Source organism: Lutjanus erythropterus, chromosome 21, assembly GCF_056507025.1.
Source record: "Lutjanus erythropterus isolate fLutEry1 chromosome 21, fLutEry1.hap2, whole genome shotgun sequence".
Classification (NCBI taxonomy): domain Eukaryota; kingdom Metazoa; phylum Chordata; class Actinopteri; order Lutjaniformes; family Lutjanidae; genus Lutjanus; species Lutjanus erythropterus.
Window position 1 is genome coordinate 2,305,524 of NC_139337.1, and position 24,586 is coordinate 2,330,109.

The 24,586-nt window shown below is 41.1% G+C and overlaps 1 protein-coding gene across 1 annotated transcript in view; it reads left to right on the forward strand.

The window, feature by feature from the left end:
- LOC146307192 (phospholipid phosphatase-related protein type 5-like) overlaps positions 1–24,586 on the forward strand; it is a 202,645-nt gene that overhangs the window by 99,961 nt on the left and 78,098 nt on the right. The window contains exon 4 of the mRNA XM_084747563.1: positions 2,955–3,087. Within this exon, the coding sequence (XP_084603689.1) occupies positions 2,955–3,087 (133 nt within the window). The remainder of the gene's footprint in view (positions 1–2,954; positions 3,088–24,586) is intronic.

Below are 24,586 nucleotides of genomic sequence, written 5' to 3' on the forward strand. Positions count from 1 at the left end.
GTTTTGTGCAAATGTACAATGAATGCTGTGTGCTGGATGCCCAGCAAACATGTAGCCGGAGAAAGAGCTACATCCCAGAGGGCCTTGACAGCAGGTCAGAGCCATAGGGAGGGTATTAGGGTGCCAACCTCTCCAAAACCAAGCCAGCACAAGTCTGAAAGGGTATGATCTAAGGCTGCACAATTAATCACACTATTACCAAAATTGCAATATGGCTAAGTGCAATATCCAAATCACAGAACCCTGCAATTTTGTGTGACAAAAGACAATCGCAATGAAGAACAGCAGTGCTGCATAGATGCCCTGACCTAAAAAACCTGGATCTCCAAATATAAAAAACATGTTTATTTCGTACAGACGTAATCGTTTCACATATTGCAATCACAATTTCAGTTGAAATAATTGCAATCCGACTTTTAGCATGTTATCCAACCCTAGTATGATCAATCTTTTTAAGTGTTGAGGGTTGAAAAATGCTCAGTGTTTTCAGTTGTATGTTTCACTTGTATTATCCTCAGTCTTACACATTTGAACAGAGAAACTGAATGCCTTCAAATTGCAGCCTACCCATGTGCAGTGAGCTAAATAGCCAGGTTTTGCTCCCATCTTTTCTGATTTTGAATATTGCTACTGCAGGAGGAAAGAGACAGATAAACTTGTATATGCCTGAAGCCATTCCCCTCTCATCAGCAGGGCTCTGTAAGCTGTTATCCAGATGTTCATGGCTTCCTATAGGTGCTGTTTGAGATTATTCATGATGTTAGTTAGTTTTAACTGCAAATAAGAGAAGTTTAGATTCATGTTATAACCTTGATCAATGAGGTACCACCTGCTGAAAAGAGTGCAGGAGTGAAATATTGCATCCCTGGATTGTTCAAGCTTGTAATATGTTTTGGACACATTATTACACTATAATGATGTAGGGAAAAAAAAAAAAAAGATTTGTTATGCTATGATTATCTGTCCCTGAAGTTTATCCCGCTTTGCTTTACAAGTTGTACCTTCGTAACCCTATACAATGAAATCTGCTATTGTACAAAAAGATAATATAGACACATCAGGCTCCTTCCCAGGCAAACTTGTTTAAACTTATTTTGACCAGGACTCACTTTTCCTTCATCTGCACCGTGGTGCACCATGGTCAGGACTGCTGTCAGGACTCTGACTCTGGTAATACTGAGCAATTTTGATGTGGAAGCCTCTGGCATTGCAGTAAATGTTGCACTAGTTGTCAGTATATCTGAGGGCACTGGTGGCTGTGGTCTGATGGAGAACAGGAGCTGGTGTAATGTGGCTGGCAAGCTGTGGAGCTGTTGGCAGCAAACTGTAGCAGCTGTCACATATTGACATCACACTGATACATACAAATACACAGCAGATGAAGGTTTGGAAGCTCATATGGATGCTAATCCGTCGGGACTGAAGTGTCCAGTTGCTGATGTTTGTTTTGCACAATTAATACAGTTTTTTGTAAACAGAATTTAGCTTTTAGTGTGGATTCCAACATGCCGGAGTGCCTCGCAACATTACTAATCCAACAATCCTACATGTCATGAGCTCAGTGTTTGCTATGAGCTGTAGGTTTGACAAACATAGATGTGAGAGACTGTCCTCTCAAGATAAAGGACAGCATCATCAACAAAAGTTTATATTTGACTCATAAGGTACTGGTGTAACATGACAGGAGTGAAAACGAAAGTGGTGCAACATTGTGAGACTTTATAAAGCAGTTAGGTCACGGGTCAACAAAGCAAGAGACCACTGTTTGTTCCCTGTGTTTAACTTCAATGAGTCATGAGCTCAGTGAACAAACTCACTGTAGTTTATTTTGACTCAATCCAACACACACCGTCCTGCTGCCACAAATACTCACTAGACCACCAAATGTGGTTTCTTCCACCACTGAAAATGCAGCTATGCAGCCCCATACACAACAAACTGTGATGCGCTGTGTATTCTGACACCTTTCTATCAGAACCAGCATTAACGTCTTCAGCAATCTGAGCAACAGTAGCTCATCTGTTGGATCAGACCACATGGACCAGCCTTCACTCCCCACGTGTATCAGTTAGCCTTTGCCACCCATGACCCTGTTGCCGGTCCACCACTGTCCTTTTTTTTGGACCACTTTTGATAGATACTGACCACTGCAGACCAGGAACACCCCACAAGAGCTGCAGTTGTGGAGATGCTCTGACCCAGCAGTCGTCTAGCCATCATAATTTGTCCCTTGTCAGACTCGCTCAAATTCTTACACTTGCCCATCTTTCCGTCTTCTAACACATCAACTTTGAGGATAAAATGTTCGCTTGCTGCCTAATATATCCCACCCACTAACAGGTGTCATGATGAAGAGATAATCAGTGTTATTCACTTCACCTGTCAGTGGTCATAATGTTATGCCTGATCAGTGTACGCATGCATTCTGATTTTCATGCATCTACCTCACTTTTGCCGTGGTGTCAAGCCATTTACCACACCCATCAGCAAAACTCTATCAGGTGTCAATTTCCACCAAGTTTGTATTTTGTGCAGGTGAATTTGCAAGCATATTTTCCCCCTCAAAACAATTCATGTGGATGAATGATGATAATAATTCCTTCAGTTTCAATTAATAAATACAATTGTATTGTAAAATGTGCCACTTCCAATTAGTGTAGTCTTAGTCGACTCATGATCAGTTTATATCTGTAAATCATAGGTACACACACACACACACACACACCTCTGCTTCTTCTCTCACAGTCGTGTCAGCTGACTTCCTCTCTCCCATATGTTCCTGAGTATTCCACAGCTGTGTCTGTACAGATGGAGCCCACTGAGAAAACAGTCACACAAGCTCTGGGCTGTGTGACAGAGTGTGAGAAAGTGGTGCTGCCAACAATGGTGACTCCGACTCACAAATAAAATCCAATCATCTGACTCTCTCTCTCTCTATCCCTGGCCTCCACCAGATCACAATAACGGAGACTGTGCTGTTCCTGGTCCAGTACACGTCCAAAGAGTTTGACCGGTCGGAGAAGACCGTGGCCACTGGGGACTGCTGTTACCTCAACCCGCTGGTGCGCAGGACTTTCCGCTTCCTCGGTAAGTCTCAGGCTCACGTTGAGCTTCTGATTACTGCAGACCAATACAGTACTCTGTGTTGTAGATGCACAGATGAGTTTCACTGAAGCCTTTTTGAGGTCACAAACACAACCACCCATCCACCTCTCAGAGACTGAATGGGATGTGGAGCATTTTTCTATCTTTTTCAGACAGCTTTCCTCCCACAGTGTGAGAGAAAATTCTCTTTAAATTGGCTGCAGGTGGGATGGTTGTCATCCCTGTCATAGACTTGCAACATTTCGGTGGTATTGACCTATGTGTTCTTATCTTCCCCCATTACTCTCATACCTGCCCCCCTACCTCTTTACACCACACCCCCACCCTCCTCACACCCTCTCAGTTAACCTTCCCTTACCGTCCGCCTCCCCCCTTCCTCCCTTTCACTATTTATTACCTCGACTTCAGTGTAGTGTCTGCTGAGCCATTGATTGCTGTACTTGATTTATAGATGCAAGGTATGAGCTGAGGTTTTTATTGAATCATAGGAGTCTATCTTCCAGAGCATATCTTACCTTTCCAAATGGGGTTTGTTAGTTAGGTCCTCTGGCCACACCTTAGAAGCAGGGACAGTTGTGTTTTTCCTTACCATGAGACTTAATTAAGAGAGAAAACACAGCCATGCTGTGTTAAGTCCTCTGAATGTCTCAGATATGCCAAGAATGATAAGCAAGGGCTTTGGTTCGATCTGAATATCAATAACCTCAGACACAATGCTACAGATGTCAGTCCAGAAAGATTGGAACCTGAGGCGCAGAGCAAAACTGTGATGGAGGGTTGGAACTTAAGTTTGACATTTATGGCACATGTTATACAGTATCTCCTTGGAGAAGGGGAGCCTGTGTATAATTTAGTATTGGACAATGTCTTGATATTTTTGAACATGTATGTATCTTCTTAAGCCTTTCTTTCCATAGGTTATCTGGAATTGGTTAGCCAATAACCACATTCCAAAAAGCCAAAAACTCATAGATAACAGAATATTGTTGATGTGGGATATCAACTTATTTTCCTTGGTGACAGTTACTTGTTGTTGAATGTGTTTCAGTCTGAAAACCTTTAAATGTTCCTGTATGTAATCCCTGACTTGTAGTGAGTGGAATAAGTAGTTGTGCTCCAGGCTATATTTTCTGTGCAGCTGTGTGAATGAGGCAAATACATCTTTTAGTGTCTGATACAGTGGATTTCTGTTCTGCTAAACACAGAGGGGGCTTCATCAAGGTTAGAAGGGGCAGAGGTGGGGTTTTTGGTACTGGATAGCACCAGGAACATGGGTTTAAGATTATAATTAGACCTGATTTGTCTCAAATTATGAATCAAGCTGCATTTAGTGGGTGCTGAGGTATCTAGCCAGAAGGTTAAAGCCCAGTGATAGAGCACAAAGTTTGGGAGAGCTAATCCTGACTTGAACTTTGGCCTGCAGAGATGTTTTTTGTCTGTTCGTGAGGTGTATGTCCCCAAAGAAAGGGGACTTATAAAGAGTTTTTTTGTTTGTTTGTTTGTTTGTTTGTTTGTTTGTTTTTTGGGAAAAATAAGGATGTTCTGAAATTACTATGATATGTGTGCAAGAAACATTATGTTTGTGGTATTGATTCTCCCAATTATAGAGAGTGTGAAATTTTCCCAGAATGATACTTTAGTCTGTAATCTTTCTGTCAAAGGGGGAAAGTGTCCTTGGAGGACAGAAGAGTATTATTATGTGACGTCAGTCCCTAAATGGATAAATTTGTCTGGAGAGATGTTAAATGGAAAATTATCCAGGTGTGTTGCATTATCCATATGGACTGGCATAAGGACACTTTGTTCCTGTTGATTCAGTAACCTGAAAAGATTTTCATTAAATTGATTTTGTCTAGATGAGTTGGAATAGTAGTTTTAGACTGTGATATAAAGAAAGATGTTATCTGCATACAACAGGATCTAGTTGGTTGTTCCTTTAGTGGTACAGTTGTGTGTCTGAGGGTCTTTTCTTGTCATAGTGTAGTCTGATAAGGGTTCAATAGCCAGCACAAAGATTAGAGGTGATAGTGGCTGCTTTGTCTCTCTATGCAAGCTTAAGGAGAGGATACTATCTGATTTGTGAGTATTCAAACTGTAAGATTCTCATATTTTGAGTTTGATCAGCAATAGATAGGAATTTATTGTCTAGGTTCAATCTATTGAGAATCTCAACAGACTGATACCATTCAATCAAATCAACACCTTCCCGACATCAAGCTAGAGTATGACAAGGTCATAATGAAAAGTCACCTGAGGCTGAAGGTAAAGTTTGTCATAAAACCTGTCTGGTCTGAATGGACTACTTTATCCGGTGAGGGGGTCAGCCTGCTGGTGAATATCTTGGCAAACAATTTTTTGTCAACAGTTCGGAGTGATAGGATGGTAGGCAACAATTTCTGCAGATGGTTCCCTTTTTTGTGAATTACTGTAATCACAGCCTCAGTCAAGGTGGGTGGTAGACTACCCTTTGTCTGTGCTGGTTCATATGGTTTTAATTAGGAGGACAGCTTTTCACTAAATGCTTTATAGTTCCCGTGGGAGTCCACTGGGATCAGGTGTTTCATCACTTTTTAGCAAGGCAATGGCGCTCTGAACCTCTGCAAGTAAGTTCTGGGTATAACAGTCTTCCTCATTCAGTGTGAGAAGGTCTAGAAATGCATCATTTGTTGTATACTCTGGGTTTTCCTTTAAGTGTACAAGTCAGTAGAATTACAATTCAAGACATCTCATGCATGTCCTTGGGCTTTAATGTATTATCATAAAGATATTTTTTTGCCTGGTATGAAGGAAAGCTTGGCATATTTTTGCTGACATGATTGGGTTGTATTCATATTGATGTTTGATATTTTTCCATGTAGAGGGGGTTGTGCATTATTTTTGTAACAATTTATTTTTGTTTTCTAATTCTTTTAAATTGCTCTTGTTTTCTATTCTTTGTAAGGCCTCAAATGAGATTATACAGCCTCTTAGGAAGGTTTTGAATGCTTCCCAGAGGATGGAGATGGAGGTCCCAGAGATATTATTCATTTCAAATTGTAGGGTGATCTGCGCTTTAAGGTAATCACAGTCTGTGTTTTTGGTAAGTAAGTGAGGATGTAGTCTCCAAGAGCTGAGAAAATTATCTAACCACCTGAACAAAGTGAAAGTTGAGGGGACTGTGGTCTGAATTCACAAAGCTGTGATATTTAGTCAACATTACATATTTTACATAACTTTACCCATTCTATTATATGATTTAAAAGAAATGGCTCCTGGGCTTAGAGAATTGCTGAACACTCAGGATCACTAAGTGCTTTATTACCTTTGTCTTATGCTTTTATTTTAATTGCACAGAAAATGAGATTGAATTGAAAGAGCTCGACAGAATAATAGATTACTTCAGCCCTCAACATGCTCTGCTGTCTGCTGGGCTGGAGAGGGCCATGCTCCTGCTTGGTGTTCATGTAGTTCTATCTGTAGCACAGCAGGATTCAGCATGCTTCAAAGCCTTGGTGCACTGTCAGGCCTGTTATGTAAGGTCTGAGGGTGAAGTTCTCCACCACGGCCAGAAGGCATCCACCTCTCTGCACAGCTGAGGCCATGACCTGGACTTCATCACACAAGAACTTATCTATCAAAATGTTTATCAGGAAACTGATACCCTCCCTCTATCCACCACTTACTCCCCTTTTCTCAATCTATTTATCTCTCTCTCCATTTGTTTCTCTCATTGTCCTGTTTGTCTCACCTCTGTGATAAAGCACTGTAACAGGTATTGTAGAATTATATCAGGCAATGTGAGATTCAACAGTATTCATACAGTATTGGACGACCAGTACTGGTTTTGTTCTAGCCTAGTAGATGATAGTGGAACTTTGTAATATGATTATGTTTGTAAGTGGACCCCAGGAAGACTAGCGACCACCTTGTGGAAGCTAATGGGAATCCGAATAAAGAAACCAAGACTCCAAGACTCTTGCCCAGTTCTTCACTGGTTCTTCTCACACCACAACTCCATGTTTCACCAGTGGCTATTATTCTTTCCAGTACATGTCTGTTCAGGGTCTCTTGGAGGGTCACAAATGTGATTAGTCTGGGATGTCTTGGTTTATTTCTGATGTCCAAGGGGTGTAGACCAGGGTTTGAATTACAATGTGGCTTTTGGTGGAGCACTATTTTATAGTCCACACTGCTACTAAACTTGTCACATGCATGCTCATACATGGAAGTGTGTAGCAGTGTAGTCAATTTCAGGGTTACTGCAAAAACCATTCTACTGTTGGTTATACAACCAGTTAATGCTGTCAGTAACATTCCATAGAGACTATAACAACATAGTCAAAGAATACATTTTTTTAATCAAGAGCAAAAAACAAGGAACAAAATCAACTTCTTATACACACCTCTTCATGAATCATATCAGCCTCATCATCTGATCTTAACATAAAGCTTCCATTCCCAAACTTCAAATTGCCACAGCCAGTTTAAAATCTGAAAAGCTTCTGAGGCCCACCTTAATCACAACTTTAATCACAACTCTGATCAACACACAAGACTAATTGTATCAATGATGAGGTACAAGATTCATTCTAGTTTTAATGTGAGTTGTCACAAAATACAGTGTAACTCTTGTTAAAAGACAGATAAATGAAGAACATGTAATTCAAATCCCGTGGCTTTTATTAATTTGGATGACTTTTTACAAAAAAAATAAAGTTAATCATAAATATTTTATTGTACTTTCAAACTAAAACTTCAAAAGGTTTTATTTATTTTTCATGACCCCTCCCACCTCCCAGGGCCTTTACGGCCCACCAGTGTGCTGCGGGCCACACTTTGGGAATCACTGACACAAAGTCTGATAGACATGTAGAAACATTGTTTTCACACACTCTCATTGACTGTTCCTTCACTTCCCTGTCATTTCCCTTCTGTCTGTGGATTGTTACAATCTGGTAAAAATTGCATTATCGCAGAAAGTTCTTTATACAGCCACAAAAAGCAAGCAGGAAACAAACAGTCACATGTTCTGTCTGTTTATCTGTCTGTCAACCTCCTCCACTCCATGTCAGAACCATGGAAGGCTCAGTTGCTGCAGAAGCACACATAACAAACAGCACACCTAGCATTGTGTTAATTAGCAAAGTTAATATTAATTTCAGGAACCTGATGTTTTAGAGCTCTCCCCAAATGCCCCAAAGTAGGCTTTCAGGGGAGCAGAGCTCCCATCAGCTGCCCCATAATTCAAACCATGGTGCAGAACAAAATGCATCTGGATACAATGGATAGACTTACAACCAATTAGAGCAATAAAATGTGAGACATGCATATTTCAAGCTCTGAAGAAATGGTGCCCTAGTGACAGACTTTCACAAATTACAGCAGTACAGTACAGTAGAGCTGAGAAATAGGCATCAGCACTGCCTGGTTTGATAGTTCGATCTTAGTTTTGTGAGCTTGGTGTATTGCATTCGAAGCATGTGACATCACTGACATGTGACTTTTCAAATCTGGAGTAGTGAGGATCCTCTGCCAGGCTTTGTATCAAACCCACCCATGTTAAACAAACAGTTGTGATTGGCCTGACCAGATCCAGGACGGGTGGAAATCTTTCTGAATGGGAGTGTGGCCAGACGTATCCACCAGAGCAGAGACAGACTAACATGAGCTTGCAGATTTGTCTGGTACTGTACAGTATGACTCCTTTGCACAAACAACTATTGTATCAATGTGAATCTAGCCAAACTATGTAAGAGGTGGTCTGACATGAAGATAGATGACAAAAACACAGTCAAGAGAAAGTCATTAATCTCCTTTGTCTTTTAGAATTTTCTCTTAGGACTAAAGTTACAAAAGCTCACACTGACATGAATAAGTGATTGAAGTTTAGCCTAGCCTACAAAGTAGCCTACTATTTTTAATTGGGGACAAGTGTATCTTTTTAAATAGTTTTGTGGTCAGATTTCAGTTAATGTGCAAATCTAATTTTGATGTCCTCAGAGCAGACAAAGTCTTGGGGACCTCCCTATGATTTCTGGCGCCCCTCTAAGGGGGGGCTGGACCCCAGGTTGGGAGCCAATTCTCTAGAGTGCCCTTCAGTCGACAAAATGCAGTAAAGTGCTCTCTAATGTGCCCTTGCAAAGGACAAAATGTGGTAAAGTGAATCATAATTTTCATCACACTGGTGCCACACTGCATACTGCTGGTACCCATACTTTATTTGCCCTTGCCCCTGAGACTGCCTAAGTCCACCACTGATCACTGTCATATTTGAGCTCTTTAATGTCACAGTGTTTGACAGCTGTAATAATATTTTCACATTTTGTCAGGTCCCCTAATGTCACTCCTGACACTGCACTGACAAGCAAACTGTGTGGGGAAAAAATGAGAGGTTTAAGATGAGAATAAAGATGTTCTTGTGTGAGGCACAATGATCTGCTGGTTTCACACCTGAATGTCCTTGGACATCTTTTAGTTTAACTCTCCTTTTCTGTGTCATTCGTGTATCCACCATCTTATCTGAGTTGGTAAGCATGCATCTAGCTACACACTGATCTGCCTGTTCCACACAAATTCTACTTACAGATGCATGTAGATAGGCCCGTAAATGTCAGAAGATGTCAGTAAATCTTGACACTTTCAGAATCAAACACACATTTCTCATGTGCACACACATCTTTCTGCAAGTCTATACTGTCCAGTTTAGACAGGTGCAAACAGCATAGCACACACACTTCATTCTTACAGGTAAAACAATAGAAGACTCCCCTGAACTGCTTTCTAATGAAACACACGGACAGACACACAGTCTGTCAAACACACACGTTACAGCACAGGGTTGGCCTCTCCTTGCCCTCTCATGCTTATGTGAGAGCAGCAGATAAGGCTGCAGAAGAGGATTATTACCTAGATCCCTGAGGGGGAATCCACTTGGTGGCCTGGCTTTACCCTCGCATTTACACATCCAGCATGTCATTCACGCTGCTCGTTAATGTTAACAGGACTCTCATTCCAGACTAAAGCTTCTTTCATCCCTAAGAGACTCATTGGAATTGGTTATCATGTATTATACACTGGTAGAGTGTTGTATCTGAATAAGGCTTATGTCTTAGTGTTAATTGATGTCACTTTTACAGAGCACTGTGCAATGACTTTTGGTTAAAGTAATCTTTTCCTTTTCAGAGCAGAAGAAGGAGGATAAATGGCTTCAGCTGCCAACTTTCCTTTGTGTCTAGTTTTTTTTAGCGGGAAGAGACACACTGTCCCTGCTAGAGGAAACATTCATTAAAGAAATATATGCTAATCTAGGCTTGCTTTATCCAACTTCACAAACAGGAACATATTTTAAATGGAGAATTAAACACAAGTCACAATAGTGGAGTTTAAAACAGTGAACAACCAAAAAGACAAAAGAAAGTTGGACTTAGTTCATGAAGATGTTTCTAATTATCCATGAGGTTCAGTTCCACTGACAGCTAGGGAGTAGTTGCCGTTTTGATATCAGAGTCATGTAAGGTAAGATGGCAATATTTGTGACAATGTGAGTTATTGTGAAATCGTCCTGTATGGTCATGAGCTTTGGGTAGAGATAGAAAGAATGAATGCAGATGAGATTGCTTGGAAGGTTGGTTGGGCTCAGTCCAGGCCAGGACTCCTTTTTGTCTTAAAAAGGAGTGAAATGTGACAGTTGTACTAATGGGGAAAGCAGTGTACACTTTCAAATAGTCTCTCCCTAAGGGAATTCACACTGTTGCACTTTGCTGGCCACGATTCTGACATCAGTTCAGACCCCATTAGACGCTCTGATAAGCACTTCGATTTGAGGGGAAGACCAGGGGTTTTCAGCACACTGTCCCATCAGCTAAAGAGGTCTAAACTCCAGCAAAATTTGTACTACATAGAACAACCTTATTGTCAGTCTAATTAGTCTTAATTTAGGCTTCATTAGGCACATACATTATGCAACAAGTGTTGCTGGAGTTTTGACCTCTTCAGCCCTTTTCCCCTTCTCCATGCAGCAAGTAGGAAGTAGGCAAAGTTGTGCCAGAAACCCCTACTCTGCTTCTGTAGTATTCTGCAACTCTGAGACATACTCATGATTGAAGGGCAGTCCTTCCATTGTATCATACTGAGACCTTTAGAGACAGGATATGGAGCTCAGAGTAGAATGCCTGGATGGTTAGGGTCTCCTGGATGCCTCACTTCAGGTATGTCCATTTTGAAAAAAACCCTGGAGCAGATACAGACCACACTAAAATGATTGCATACCATGTATGGAGATGTCTTAGGATCCCCAAAGTGAGAAGGGCATTTGAACTACCTTACTACATGCTTGGTCAAACCAAAGTGGTACAGCTAAGTGCTACAGCAAAGTTCACCCACAAGTCCTTCGGAAATGGCAAGTGCTAAAGGAAGAAGGTGATGTTGCAACCACTTGTAGACTAGTTGGTTAATTACTGAAGCTGGCAACCTAACTTAGCATGTTTTAATCTGTCAGGAGCTTGCTAGTGTTAGTCAATCACAATAGAGTGCTGCACAGATAACATATTTTTTGTAGACCAACCCAAAAGATAGTGTCTCTTTGGTTCCCTCAGCAAAAAGCCAATAGGATTTTTTTTTGTATTTCATTCAGTGCAGAAAATAACTTCTGTGGCAAACACACACCACTTATTTAGATTTTTGAAACATAAATGTAATCATGAAAATTAAAAAGCTAACCTTTGAGGCGGCCCTGTAGCTCAGCTGGTAGAGTGTCAGGCCCATGTATGGAGGCTGTTAGTCCTCTGCAGTGGCCACTGGTTTGACTCCCGCCTATGGCCCTTTGCTGAGTGTCATCCCCTCTCTCTACCCCCTTTCCTGTCTGCTCTTCAGCTGTCCTGTCTAAAGGCAAAAACATATAATGTACAATGTATAAATGTATTACACTATGGTGGCATGACTTCTGTGTTTCTAATGTTTAATGTCCTCAACAACCTCTGTTGTCTTATTTAGCCACTTGTTAGAAAGCTCCTTTTCTATGACACATAAAATCTTCAAAATTCCCAAGTGAGGTATTTATTGATTTAGTGTTAGAAAACAGAAACTAAAAATCTTCTAAGTTTGTGTTGTCCACAGATCTTATCCAAGGCATCCATGCAAAAATTTGTTCAACAAACCCTTTGACTTTAAGATGAGGGAACCAGAAGTGCAAAAATGCTAAATCTTTTTGGGCTCATTTCTGCACACTCTAAAGATCTCTGAGTATTTTGCTTAATAGCTGCCCATGTCTCTTTTGTGTGGCTGTTCATACTCTGGTAAAGGAGGTTAAAAATTGAAGGCGTAGTGCAAAACAGATTTGTGGTTTTGAGGTTTGCGTCTTAGAAACCCAGGCCACCATGATGCCCCACATTTACTGTCTCTAGTTACATACAATTTGTGCAATGAGGGATTCTTAGCAGAATTCCAGGCCACTCACTTTCAGTTTGACATCCAAGTAAAGTGGTTTATATAATGCAGATAAACCTGCCTGACCATCTGTCTGCTTGTGTTTCTTCACCCTACTGTTGCAGTGATGCTGCAGATCTGAGCAATTACTTTATGACTAAAATGTAACCAACTGACAGAAATAATGGACAAAACTAAAAAGGTTTAAACCAGGATTTTCCTATTTTTGGAGTAAGGTGCTGAAGCCATATGGCACCTTTCCCATCTGTGGCACTCATTTCAACTGAGAGAGTTTGTGCTGCATGCAGTCTTTGAGAAAAGGAGGCAGTCGTCTTTTAAAGTTATGGGGATGGGTGCAGAAAAGTGCCTCTGCCCTTTAACTAAATGCTTACAGCTCACTGAAGCAAACCGCGTAAGAGGTGCAGCATTTGCTTCTCTTTAATGTACCAACATCAGCTAATGGGTTTGTGGTGAGCTGTCACTGCCTCTTTACAGCAGCATTAGCAACAGCCGTTATCCCAAATTACAAAGAGCCATTTAACATACACAATCTGGAAATCCCATTACATACTGTGTGTCTGCCCATGTGTTTTATGGTGCATTTGATCCATGGCCATTGATAACGACTTCTGGCAGGCTCGTTGGCACAGTGAGAGAGCCCAGAATGAATGAATCCAGGGGAAACTCTGCTGTGCTGTGTTGAGCAATCGGGTCTCCCCACACTGCAGAGTTCCCCTGTGAGGCTAAGTGCTGTTGCTCGCCTGCCTCTCTCTGAGGCTCAGAGCCAAAGGCCTCCTGCGTTGATTTGACTTAGATGTGGAGGGATTTGTGTGTGAGAGATCAGAGAGCATTAGGTCTTAGAGCTGGAGGATAGTACAGTGACTGGCCTGCCCTGCAGGGTTCAAACTACACCTGCTGGTAACACTGGAGCTGAGCGCCTCCTTCATACAGCAGATGATTGATAGGCTGAAGCTGTGATGTGACTGTAACTAGAGGAATTCATTAGGAACCTGTTGTTTGTCTCTTCAGGGATAATCTCTTGAAACTGTAACAACATGATGAGCAGTGAGTAAGGATTTAACCACCATGTAGTGCAAAATGATCCAAACACAACAATGTCTTATGCTGGGATATTCTACATGATATCAGCCTGATATGTCCTGATAGATGTGGGGCATCAGGAACAAAAATGAGCATCAAACGTGACATTTTCTAGCTTTATCTTGTTTAGTGTCCACCGGCACAGAATGAAAAAGTCAACAGCGTCGTATGAGATTGCAACAGAATGACTGTTGTTGCTGCATCCTCAGACCTGTTGCTTCCTCTTGCCTAGTTTGACTTCCATGGTGTGGGATCCAAAACCTGAGATAAGCTCACTCCGCTCTGGTTTAATCCCAAGGACTCTCTTTTACTTCACCCAGCAGTTGGTAAACAAGACACAGTAACTTCTTCAACTCTTCAACTTCTTCTGCAGTGTTTTCATGGGCAAACGGTTCAGTCACTGCCACTAGACAACTTCACTGCTGAACTTTAATCCCTAGTCTGTCCTGAGTGCAGACACCAGCACTCTTTTTTTACTTGAACTCTTTTACTCATCCACACCCACTGTGCATTCACACACAGTATCATGCTTATGCATCCTGTTGATGGAAAATAGGAATATTCACACATATTGAAGAAAAAAGTTCATGTTGCACAAAGTTTGGCAGGACATTTGCTGCTAGAAGCTTTGAAATGCACAGACAATACACAGCCTGTAGAGACAGACACTTTCAGTGTGGCGTGAACGCTGTCGTCACGTGAGCATGATGCTGACATGACACTAGATAAGGGGTCCACCACTTCTGTGTTGGATTTTTTTGGCAGACCTGAAACATGACTTGGTGACGTGCCACAGCTATGATCCCCCAACACTATATAAACCCCATGAACTGACATAACATCGCCTGCCCTCCCCCTCTTCAAGGGTCAGTTATGAACATACCTTTAGCAACTCCCTCGGTCCAAATCAGCCCAGCAGTTCACTTCAGCTCACTTCAGTTCCAACAACCCAACACAGAAGAAAAAACACATCCTGTCACCGTCCTCTGGCTCTGATGGCTTAAACATGTATGAACATGTCCAACAAAGTTGTCAGATGGAGCATCCATGTTTCTGGTCATTTTCAGGTTGTAGTGGTCTTTGACACTGACACAACGGATTGATTGATTGAGACCCAATTTTGTATACTTTTGTGATTTTTGGTGAGACAAACACACATAGTGTTGCTTGACAAGCACATTAATGTTGGCATACAAATATATAACACTAATTACTGACGTTCTCACTTCAAAGAAAACAGCACACAATCACTCTCCTACACTTTTTCAGCTTGGACTGTTCTGTCCTCCAGAACACATTTGACACAATATCTAATAGCCAAAGGGTGTTTCCAAAACAAAGGAACACAATGATAAAGGATGGATACATGTCTCTGTTTGCCAAAGATGCATTTTATGGTGAGTTGAGTGACAAACTCAGTGAAGATGACACATCACATCCAGGCAGATGGGGAGGCAGATGGGAGAATGAACAGCTGTGTTTTGTATGTTCCCATCTCATGCTGGAAGGATGCTTCTCTGTGTTTACTTTCACAGGATGTTTATTCATTTTACTCACGAGACTTAACCCAACCCTAAGGATGTTAGATTACTTCATGAACTTTCATACTACTTAAGGCGGCACGGTGATGCAGTGGTTAGCACTGCCGCCTCACAGCAAGAAGGTCCTGAGTTCGATCTCCCAGCTCCCCGGCTGGAGCAGGGCCTTTCTGTGTGGAGTTTGCATATTCTCCCCTGTCTCTCCGGGTTCTCCGGCTTCCTCCCACAGTCCAAAGACATGCATGTTGGGTTAATTGGTGACTCTAAATTGCCCGTAGGTATGAATGTGAGTGTGAGTGGTTGTCTGTCTATGTGTCAGCCCTGCGATGAACTGGCGACTTGTCCAGGGTGTACCCTGCCTCTCACCTAATGTCAGCTGGGATAGGCTCCAGCAGCCCCGCGACCCTTACGGACTAAGCGGTTACAGAAAATGAATGAATGAATACTACTTAAGGTTCAAGATTTAAGAGTTTATTATTGATATACTCTAGAGGATTTGCTAAAAGGTTAGGATGGATCCATCAGCCCATGAATTCAGGTTTGGACAATCACGTACAGCCAGTGTCACTATGAAGCTTGTCACTGCTTCTGCAGACCCCCTGATGTTGTCAGAATAGGATGGGAAGACATTCCAACTAGGGGTGGCACAGTGGTGCAGTGGTTAGCTAGGGTGTTAGCTAGGGAAGCTATCAGGTTATCAAATATGTGTTTGATTTTACTTGAAATATGACCCGATGTCTCTACAGATTTACTCTGTCCATTGTCATTCAGTTGCTCATCAATCTGGAAGTGATGAAATGATAATGATATTTCAGATTATCTACGGTTAAACATGTTGTAACCTGGAACACAGCTGTGTGACATTTGAGCCTCTCACACCCTGAGTGTGACACCAGAGGAAAATGGCTCCCTTGTGACTATAGTGAATGGTTGGAGAGAGTAGCCTTGTAACTGTCTTTGAATGGACAATGACAATTGTTTTTATATTTGGCATGGTCCAATCACCAGTCACAACAAGGGCAGCATTCTTGTACCTGTTCCAGTTCTGGAACAGAACACCATGCAGCTCCATCAGTGCTGCACTGGCACCTGCCTGCAGTGGAATACACACAGTGAAGATGATGACAAAGTGAAGACAGAATGAACGTCTTGAGATTGTATTGATGCTAAATGCCAGGCAAGCAGGTGAGGGAGAGAATTTTAGTGTCTCTGCGACTACAACAATCGACTTTGCCACCTCTTGACCTGCTGGATGCTTCTGCTCTGTCCTCATGGAAAAAAGGAAAGGACACTGCTGGTTGGACTGTACAGTTTGACAGAGGATGCCACAGTCTCTGTCACCCGAGGGTCACCCATTCTGCTCTCCAATGACTGGGTGCCTGCATGTAGGATGATGGGCAGGAGTGGATGGTGGGCTTGGTTTGTCAGCTTATTTGGAACACAATGCATTATGCTTCGGTTCCACTGTTTCCTCAGCCAAGGACATCATGAGTAAGTTAAGTGTGTTGGTTTGTTTGTCAGCAGAATTACGGTAAAACTACTGACCTGATCTTCATGAAACTTGGTGTCAGGGTGTAGCATGGGCCAAGTAAGACCCACAGAGCAGATACAGAAATGATTTTTTGCTTTCATTAACTGTATGAGATAGGTCACACTGATGTCTAGAGCAAACTAAATATCTTGCTCGGGTGTGGACCTGTTGATGGTGTACCCTGACTGTACATACACCAAAACATAACAGCTACCTCAAACATCACTGTAGAAACAGAATATAATAATATACATATAAGAAATATGGATGTTTAAATGATCCTCACTGTTTTCTCTAAGTCTATATGACCAAAATACACCTATTTAAGGGTTATTGTGTGGACCATTAGCCTTGGCAGTGGTCTGTGCTCTGTGCACTTCTATTGTTAATGTCATAGAGAGCATCTCACAGGATCTTTGCTTAAAATGTCAAAGTGAAACTACTTTCTCTGCTTAAAAATAGCTCCTGTGAGTGTTTTACTATATCACTGTTAATGTAGACACATCAGTACTTAGGCTGAATTTTACTGTAGTTGGTTGTCTCTTACGTGCAATTATTGATCATATTTTGACTTTATAACTTCATCTTAGGGGAAACTTTGATATAACACCAAGCTACTTTTCATGAGGGACATGAGGGAGATGAAATACGGTTTAAAATACAGTTTGAACCTGGGGATAGGAATGTGTTTTATTTGATAATAAAATAACATATTCAAAACTGTATTAAGCATTTCAAATTTTCTGGAAGTATTTTGTCACAAATTCCATTTTTTCTGCCCTGCAAAATTATAAATGACAAAATACTCAAAACTAATGAACTGTGTATTTTAATTTCCTTCTGAAATCTAAGTATGAAGTAGCATCAGGATCAGAGAGAAGCTGTTGCTCTCTCACCCAGAATGCTCCGCTGTGTCCTGCAGCTGTCATGCTGAAGCTGAATTTTTTCAGCCTAGCTGCTCCCAGACCCTCTCTTTTGTGTTTTTCTTGCCTCTCTTTGCTAATGTCACAGTGTGCCAATGTTCACACGTGACATGTGACATGTGCCATGTGCGTGCTCAGGCTGCTTGTATGTATTTCTGTCTGTGTGTATTCATGTGCATCAGTATATATGCTCGCACATGCTTGATGTCAGAATTTACATCTGTTGGAGAGCAGCGCAGCATCACGTGAGCTCCACAGCCCTCCCCCTTTCACTCATGCCCAGCGTTGCTTTGCATAATGACTCATGTGCTGTTTGGGAAAGATTAAATTTAGAACAGAGCCGAGGGTCGTGGTGTTCTCACACACTCAACTTCAGCAGTGTGTTTTTACCTTCATGCATTTTAAGGCTTTGCTTGTTGAACTTTAGATTTAGGAAGTTCATGCCCAGTCCCCTACAGTATTTCAGTGACATTATGTAAAAGAGTCCTCATAACATAAATGTTTAAAAGGATGTGAGGCTAGCCTTTTGGACACAGAAAGCATTGTTATTTTACTCCGCTTGATAACGCACCAGTACTTTTGGTAAAGACCTTTTCAGTCTCTTTCAAACACCTGTCCCTGTAGGCCAATGTTCTGAAAACAAAAGCCATTTCCAAGCTTTTAAATAATAATATACCAGTGTAGAAAACACTGACACCACTTCCTAACTGGAAGCGATGCAAATGAGCTAACATGCAAACATGAGATTATTTTTCCCAGTGAAGACGTCCTAACCTGCCCCGTGTGTCAGTGAATAGGTTGAGAAATGTGTCGCTTCTTTGAAGAAAAGCTCGGCCTAGTTCTGCTTTTGTGTTTTGCACAATTGCTTCACATCCAACCCATTTTCATTGGTCAAAATCAAGGTGACATCCTTAATGTGTCTGTTTTCCCTCCAGTCAGCAGTCAACATGAGGAACAAGAGACTAATTTAGAAGGTTGAGAAGCAAAAAGGATGAGGTTTGGAAGGTAATCTTGGAGTTAAGCTGCTATTATACTGTCCAACTCTGTGAGTGCATGAGGGTCTGCTAAGAATGTAAATTTCATCATGAGAGTGTACACGTAGAATTTTTTAACTGCACAGCCTTGTCTGCATAGCCACTACGCCAATTCTGTAGATGCTGATCTACTGGGCATGTGTGGAACCCATCTGCCAATCAGAGTCCAGAAAGCAGTAGAAACAGAACTACTACATGTCCACAGCTGTCCATGAATGTGTGCCTTTGGCAGTATATTCAGGCCTTTACAAGTAAGTAAACCTTATAGAAGCAAGGCTGACTTAAGAAAATTATAGTGGTTATGAAGAAATAACTTACTTACTCATTTTCAGAGGGATTTCAATCATTCACTATATGTTGGGTAAATGTATCTGACTACAGACATTTTTGTCATTTGTGATGGTTGGATTAGGTGATCAGAAAGCCACAGAATATTTCTGTGACTGTGCTGACATTTATATTAGATACACATTGACCCCAACCAAGCAACTTGCCAGGTATCAGGGAGCAACCCATGCAAGAATATTTTCATATCCCTGTCTGAAATTTCTCTTACTTTTTTGCGTATGTTGGGTTTGTAGGCTTGTAACTTCAGATAACTGTGTAAATGATCTGCCTTGAGTGCACATGCAGGAGACTTGTAAATTAGCATAATTATCACCACAAAAATATCATATAAGGCTATGCTTGCTGCACCATATGCCAGGAAGTGTTAATTCATTAAAATGGCATCAAAGAGTAAGAACTTTACAAGTTTGGAGTTTGAAGTCCTGCTTTCAGAGACACATAAAAGGAAATCTGTTACTTTAACAGCATCAGCAGTGGAAATAAGGGACCTGCTGAAGCAGAGGAATGAGAAAAACAAATGCTCCAAACACCGTGTTACCTGAGGATCATACTGTCACTGAAATAAAGGCGATCAATCACTGCAACTGGAGGAGGGAGTCACAGGGAACTCTCCATCACGAAGATAAAGGACAGAATATGTGCCTTAAAATGTGGTGCTGTCAGGCATTGTAATAGAGGATGTTCCCCCAGACAGAGACTTCACCTGCCAATACCCCTGACAGTAATAGGCAATTTAAGTTATTGATGATGGGCTTTATGTTTAAATTTAGAATTATATCACATCTTGAAATGCAGTCAAACAGAAAAATGTTGGCATAATTATTAAGTGTGATTTATTTTTCTAACTCAGAATTTCTTCAAATTAATGAACTATAAAGTCATTTTGGATAACAGCAGATTAACTTCATGACACCTACAACAGGCCTGTTTGCATTTGACAATTTAAAAGAGTGAGAAATTCAAAATCGGAGAAAATTTATGAATGTGACAAGTTCTCCTAAAGCACTCGTACAAACCCTTTAAGAACAAATCAATTCACATGAACGGTTCTTGATAAGGTTAAATGTTTCTGCATTTAATTGAAAAGTGAAGCTTGAGCCATGCGTGGTCACTCTGCAGTCAGCAGAGAGAGGGTGTGTGTGTTTGTGTATGTGGGTGAGAATCAGACTAATATGTGCAGAGGGTGATATCACACCCCAGCCCATAGGATAGGATTGATCATCATTCTTGTCTTGTGATACGGTTGTTCACTCAATAGTGTGATTGTTTTGGTGTGATGCTCCTGAGCCAAGGATGATAGTCATATGGTTACAGGATGGCTGAAATGAATATTTCTTCTTTATGTTTTCCAAATGAACAGATGTGTGTGAGAGAGCATTACTGCTGTTCGTCATCTAGCACTTCATAGAAGTTGTCAAATGAAGAAAGAGAGTGCAAACAATTCTGAAATGCTATTGTTTTTCTTGAGTAGGGCTGGGTGGTATGACAAAATTTTCATATCACGTTTTTTTTTTTTTTTTTAATCATATTGGCTTCACTGTATTTGACGGTATTTTTTTTTCATGCAACAGTGTTCTTACCTACATTTTCTTCTCATGAGAAAAGAATTACTGCAGTTGATTGTCTTTAAATAGCCCGTTTTACTGTCATAAGGATTGTATCATGTTTTTTTTTCATGTCTAGACAGGTAAAAGCATGACCCCTTCAAAGTATGGTTACCATCACATGGTGGGGACGACTATTCAATTAAACGTCCCTACCCACACTAGTCGGCACCAGAAATACTAGTAAAATATTTAAAAATAAAATATTTGAAATATTTATTTTGTCTTTCATTCATGCATGATGCCAGTTATCTGTTGCCACACGCCACTAGTCGGGGCTGCGGCTCTGTCAGACAGCAGCTCCTCTCGCCCAGCACATATGAACCGATCGCCGTGGCAACACCGGATGTTTACATCAGCGAAGTCGGACAGATGAATGTAGACTGTGGCAGAATAAGGTGATATATATATATTCACTCGACTGGAGAAACATGTGACCACATTAAGCACAAACACAGACATAAACCTGCAAGCGGAGCTGCTGCTGCTGCTGTTAGCACTGCTAACGTTAGCCACACTGTGTGTCAGGCTGGCAGCTAACGTTAACTCTGGGTCCTTTACCTGCAGACACTGTGACCCTCTTTGGTCTAAAAAGGTGAAGTGTTCAGTCAGTTGTTGTCATGTTTTGTACATTAATGTGTAAGGTTTGTATTGCACAGCGCAAAGTAGCGGCATTTCAGCAGCATTTGAAGTATGATTTGGCGATTGTAGACTGTGATTAACGTCTTCAAATGGCTCTTAATACACACACTATTTTCTTCAGACAGTGTTAAACATTATAAATTAGTCAACTAGTCTAAATCGACAGGGAAATTAGTCACCAGGAACATCCTTAGAGCACACACTCAAGCAAGCACGCCTGTGCTGTTGGTGTGCAGCAGTGAAATGGGTCCCCACTGAAACACTTTCTCGCCGCACACGTTCTGGACATTGTTTGGGCTATTCACTGGTATGGCGGTATATGAAAAATTAATACCATAATGAAAATAAAGACTGGTTTTCGGTACAAATTGGTATACCGCACAGGCCTATTCTTGAGATGTCATGAGTTTGACACAGGGACAAAGTTTCTGTCCACCACTGCAGACATGGGGTTCCACTGCTGGTACTGACATCTCCAGATTGGTTGTGTGTTACATTGAACCCAACTGGCTGTGCTTGCAGGTGGGAAGGCTTCTTGTCATTGTAAAAAAATATATATATATGTGAAACAAGGAACAACTGGAGTTACTTCAACAGAAAAAATACATATATATTTTGACAGTAGATTTTAAAGTACAGTTGTGGTTGCAAAATGTCGACAAACAGCCCATCCTCACCACACAACAAGCATCCAGGTTATTACAACCCATGCTTACATTGATTCTTAAGGAGTGACCTTCAGTGGCTGTAGTAATTATGACATAAGTGGTATAAAAAGTGAGTAAGTCTGAATATGGATGAGGTGGGGTGGATTGATGGATCCAACAAATGACTTTCACCCAGGACACTGAGGTTTGAGTCCCATGTGAAACCAAAAGTCAGATTGTCTTATTATTATTTATTTTAGTTCAAACAACAATCTTTTCCCACACATCCTCATACCTAAACACCAGAATAAGTTGATTATCAGTGACTCCCAAAGTGACATATTTTATCAGTGGAGAGTACTGGCGGCGGAGCTTGGCTGCTGTCAGCCCCCACAGAACATAACGAGATGTACAGAAGCTGTGATGCTTGAACACCATATTGTGTACGGAAGCCCACTGCACTGCAGTGCATTTTTAATATGGCAGTGTTTACATACACGTCACTGCTGATTGTGTAACACATCTGACACACCCAGCAAATGAGAGAAAGTGTACACGAAAGCCCATTGCAGACTGTTTTGAGGAAAATGTCATTCAGTCTGGAAACCTCAGCAAAATGATGCACAGCATTTTCAGATTGAATGTGCACCTTAAATACATTACGTAGGTCATATGACATTGGTCATATGACATTATACACGTGGTGTGGTTTCAGTTAAAATAACTATGTTACGTATGTTACGTGATGGAGGGAACCTCACTTGTGCGACAGAAGTGCATGACGACACAACATGGGCAAGGAAAACATTGTGCTTTGGGTCAAAATAGCTGTTATGTATGTTATGGGAATGAAGTGTAACACATGTAACACATGACACATACAATAGTTGCTGTTTGGTTAGGTTTAGGCACAAAAAACAGCTTTCACCACGCTTCCTCCAAATGCGGACTTTCTCGCTCCTCATACTTCTCCTGTCATCCTTACACACATGTCCACAAGGAGCATCCCCAAACTATAAATGGACATATTAGTCAGAATAAGCTACTTGCATTTCCAACCAACACGTACATTTTTCTGCTGAGGACAGGCTGATCATTTCCTAAAGCTAACCAAGTGTAGTTTTTGTGCCTGAATGTCACTGCTGGTATTCTGCTAGAACTGTGGAGGCTCACTATTGGTGGGTCTTACGAGGACGCCAAAGCATGCCACTGCCATATTAGTTGTTGTGGATATACACACCAGTCTGTGCATCCACTGGAACAGCAAGGAGACACACAGCAGCTCATTTCACCAAGAGCTGTCCTCCATAATCAACACTTAACAGTCCCACAGAACTGCCCAGCCTCCATCTCTCTCCCCACATCTCAGCATTAACGTTTTATAATCTGTGTCACATTCATCTGTCAGTAAGAGCAGCGTCTCCAGAGACCGCAATGTTGCCGATGTTAAAATGTTTGTGGCTGCTGAATGCAGCACGGCTCTGCTCTGACAGCCTCATTTCAGTCAACACACAAACATCCGCCTCTCTTCCTCTGGTTGGGTTCGACCTCTCTCCCAAGGTTGCTCTGCACCATGAGCGCTCTTTGAACATGTTCTAAACATTATCTCTTAAAATGGTAATCCTCAGCCTCCTCGCTGTTTCCCTCCATCATTCATGCTGCATGCTCAATGCTGCTGCTGTGTTTCTGCACTGAACTCCAAACCAGTTCATCCCCATCATGTGTTCATCCATATAATCCAGCCATTGACAAACATAGACACATTGACCTATGGCTGAGCCATAGAGCTAACAATTTTATCTTAATAAAATGTTTAATTTCAGTCGATATTGATAATTTTTGATTATTTTAATGACCAATTTTTAAAAAAGACCAAGAGAAAAAAAGGTTGATTGTACACACTTTATTTTCATTTAACCTTCCTTAGTCTGAATTTTAACAAGTAATAATTTTAATTCTAAAACAACAATGAAAAGCACATACAAATAAATACATTAACACAAATAAGACAAAATAAATACAGATAAATGAATAATCTCTCCTTGATACACATTAAATACTGATGAACTGATCTGCCACAATTTCTTCACTATCTGCACGTTTTCTCTCCACATTATTTATGTTGTTGGTGCAACTGAACAATCCTGTTAAATGATTGGCTGTTTGCATGTCATGCTCCATTATCAAGGGTTGGGCTGTTTATGATCCAGGGTGTATTTGTTTGTTTGTGTGCCTTCATGGTGGTTTGCATTAATGCATCCAAGTGAAACTATTGAACATTTTATTGAACAATTTTCTGATTGCTGTTGATGAAATGTCTGTTGCCAATACCTATTACTTTATTGCCCTGGACTACATTAACTGCATCATTTCCTGCACAATATTTATTTATTTATTTAGTTAGTTAGTTTTTGTGAACTTAATTAGTTTCAGTAAACCAGTCATTGACATATTAAATAAAAAATCTAATGTTGGACTTGTTTTGACATATTTTTGGAATAGAATACAATCATGAGCAACAAACACACATCACAAAGTATATTCAGGTTCATCAACCAATGAATGATCTCAGAACACATTGGCTGCCGTCTGACAACCATTTAGCCTTCAAGGGTAACTGAAGTTTCAGGGCTTCTTGTGTAGCCAGCAGATAAACAGACCAAGACTTCCTCTTCCATGCAGTTATTGTTTATAGTCTGATTGGCAACTTG